Source organism: Phytophthora parasitica (genome assembly GCF_000247585.1).
Source record: "Phytophthora parasitica INRA-310 unplaced genomic scaffold supercont2.101, whole genome shotgun sequence".
Lineage (NCBI taxonomy): Eukaryota > Oomycota > Peronosporomycetes > Peronosporales > Peronosporaceae > Phytophthora > Phytophthora nicotianae.
The window spans coordinates 65,677-68,374 of NW_008649087.1; the positions used below are offsets into that span (position 1 = coordinate 65,677).

Consider the following 2,698-nt stretch of genomic DNA (forward strand, 5'->3'; position numbering starts at 1 on the left):
GGGGGTTCTTCAATCGTCGACTCCGGCATCGACAGCGACTTGCTCGTCTCTGGAAACCAATATCGACTATCAAGGTGCTGACGTTGGCAACGCTCACAGTGCCTCAGTGAACGGGTGCTGCTCGATATGCTCCAAGACGAACGGTTGTCGTGCGTTTACCTGGACAAACTACAACGGAGGAACCTGTTGGCTTAAGAGCTCCAAGGGTGGTTCTAATAGCAACCCTGGTGCTGTATCTGGAGTTCTTCAGACGTCAAATTCTGGATCGTCGGTGGACCCAGCTTCAGCAAAGTACTCCGTTGCGGCCTACGCTGTTGGCGACTGGGGTCAAACTCTGGACATGAGCTCTTGCTGTGGTGGCACATACAACAACTTCGACCTCCACGCCCAGGAAATTGTAGGAAAGCTTATGGATATCCAAGCCGGTACTGCCGTGAAGCCCAAGGCTGTCCTTGGACACGGTGACAGCTTCTACTGGACGGGTATCGACAGTCTCGAGAGCCGTGACTCGCGTTTCCAAACGACCTATGAGTCCAGGTACAACGGTGACAACATCAAGAATGTGCCCTGGGTAAACGTCATGGGTAACCATGACTACGGTGGTGCCAACTACGTCTGCAACGTCGGTGACCAGCTCGTCCAATGCAACAGCACGGCCGAAATGCTCCAGGGGCTTGAGAACAAGTTCCGGTACCAGGCGGACTACACGAGCCCTAACGACAATCGCTGGGCATTGGATGACCGCTTCTACGTGCGCCGTATTGAAGACGCTGCAACCGGAGTGAGCATCGACATCTTCAACATCGACATGAACGATGCCGACATCGCCGGCTCGCATGGCGTCTGCTGTCAGTGCTACGGGTACGCTAAAGACGACAACGGTGGGTGCGGCAGCATCGCTCGTGGAGACAAGCACTGCTGTGGTGGAGACAACGACATGTACGATACGTGTATGGCCAAGTTCGTGCAGTGGGCAGAAGACTCGCGCACGCAGCTGACCAAGCAGGCAAAGGCGTCTACTGCTACGTGGAAGATCGTGAACAGCCACTTCAGTCCGATCCAACACTACAAAGAGGACGGCATGCACAAGTGGCTCGATGCGCTGAATGGTACCGGTATTCACGCTTTCATTTACGGCCACACCCACGGAGAGAAGCACGACTACTCGGATTCGTTGCGCATCCATTTCGTCGAGAATGGTGCTGGTGGAGGTACGAAGAAGGAATTCGCGAGTACCATTCCGTCGTTTGCGACTCAGTACGTCAAGAAGGAATGGGCGTACACGGGCGACGAGTACGGCTTCTTCTCTGTGGAGGGGTCGAAGGATTGGCTCAAGCTGCAATACCACACAGCTGACAGCAAGTGGAAGTTCACGGAGAACTGGGCAGATATGACGATCGGGGGTGTGGCGACGAAGCACTGCTGGTACATCCCTCGTGATGGCTCCGAGGGTAAGGCGTGCTAAAGATTGTCTTTGACATCAGCAGTACTAGATTGATACAATTTTTGATGCTGCAAAACAAAGCTCACTTCTCATTTTCATCGGAACGGTGGTAGAGAAAAGTCGTCCAGGAATTGATTGCATGATTACTAAGTATAAGACGACCTTCGTGGGTACCGCGATGATAGATGTCATTTTTCGTTAAAGCAAACGCGGTCTGGCACTAAAACAGCAGGCCTTGCTGCACGGTGGACATATTCGCAATCAGATTTACTGGCCAGTAGTACAGCACTCACAATGATTCTCAGTTCATCTTGAAGCGCTGAAATCGACAACTACTCCAGCTCATCAATAGATGTTGGAGTCATAGAGCATTCTTACCTGGTAGGACGTCAAATTCACTCGTAAAATCCAGCCATGAACAAACAAATAGTCACCGTCGCTCCTTTCGTTCACCTGTTTCCATAGAAATAACTGTTGCGAGATTGAACTCGTGAAAACGCGCCATTATTCACATCGACATATCTTGTAAAACCAGACTCGTGTTCGCCCAGTACCTCAAGTCAAATGCGAAAATCTATCAACCGCCATCCAGTACTGACTCTCATCCAACATAGCAGTACGGAGCTTCCTGTGAAACTTCTTCATCGGGCTCTTCGGCGGCAGCTCACTCAGTTCGTCGTCACGGTCCGCTGTATCAAACCGTAGCCGTTTAGTTGTGTTATCATCATTTGCACTCTCAATCCTCCGCTTCCCCTCCGTCTTATCTCTTTGCTGTATCGGGATCAACTCCAGATTTTCACCTCCCATCTTCTGTTTTTTCACCAAATAGCTCTCGACTTGAGTAGCAACTTTATCATCCCTCTCCACCGTTTCTGCAGCTTTACCATCACTCTTATCCCCTTCAGCAAGTTTACTTTTCTCAATTGCCCTCCCACTCCATACTATTTTCTCCATTGTTCTCCTTACACCTTCTTTGGCATTGCGCTGGCGCTTCCGTCCAGCAACTTTAGGATCTTCGACTTGAGGTGCCAATCGTCCCGCAACTTTAACGCCACAAGACCGCTCCTCGACGTCGCCACCGTTTTCTTGGCTGACTCTCCGTCGCTTAGCCATTTCAGAAGGCCTGGCAACCGACTTGATGACCACTTGTGTCGTCTCCACGCTCGAAACAGCGTGGAATTTGGCGGAATCACCTTGAGAAGGTTCATGCCGCGCCGCAGAGTCTGCTGACGAATCTTTCGAGGATACGAGGGA

The 2,698-nt window shown here is 51.3% G+C and overlaps 3 protein-coding genes across 3 annotated transcripts in view; 1 reads left to right on the forward strand and 2 right to left on the reverse strand.

Annotated features, from left to right (window-relative positions):
- Nucleotides 1-1,465, forward strand: part of PPTG_19105 (hypothetical protein) — a gene marked incomplete at both ends in the record, with an annotated part of 3,447 nt that extends 1,982 nt beyond the window's left edge. The window contains one exon of the mRNA XM_008917411.1: nt 36-1,465. Within this exon, the coding sequence (XP_008915659.1) occupies nt 36-1,465 (1,430 nt within the window). The remainder of the gene's footprint in view (nt 1-35) is intronic.
- Nucleotides 1,466-1,999: 534 nt separating this feature from the next.
- On the reverse strand, nt 2,000-2,398 carry PPTG_24502 (hypothetical protein; the record flags this gene model as incomplete). The annotated part of the gene is made up of 1 exon (XM_008917417.1): nt 2,000-2,398. The coding sequence occupies one exon, from the start codon at nt 2,396-2,398 to the stop codon at nt 2,000-2,002; it is 399 nt and encodes a 132-aa protein (XP_008915665.1).
- Nucleotides 2,399-2,406: 8 nt separating this feature from the next.
- PPTG_24503 (hypothetical protein) lies at nt 2,407-2,652 on the reverse strand (the record flags this gene model as incomplete). Its single annotated transcript, XM_008917418.1, has 1 exon — nt 2,407-2,652. One exon carries the CDS (start codon nt 2,650-2,652, stop codon nt 2,407-2,409), a length of 246 nt encoding a protein of 81 aa, XP_008915666.1.
- Between the last annotated feature and the right edge of the window lie 46 nt (nt 2,653-2,698).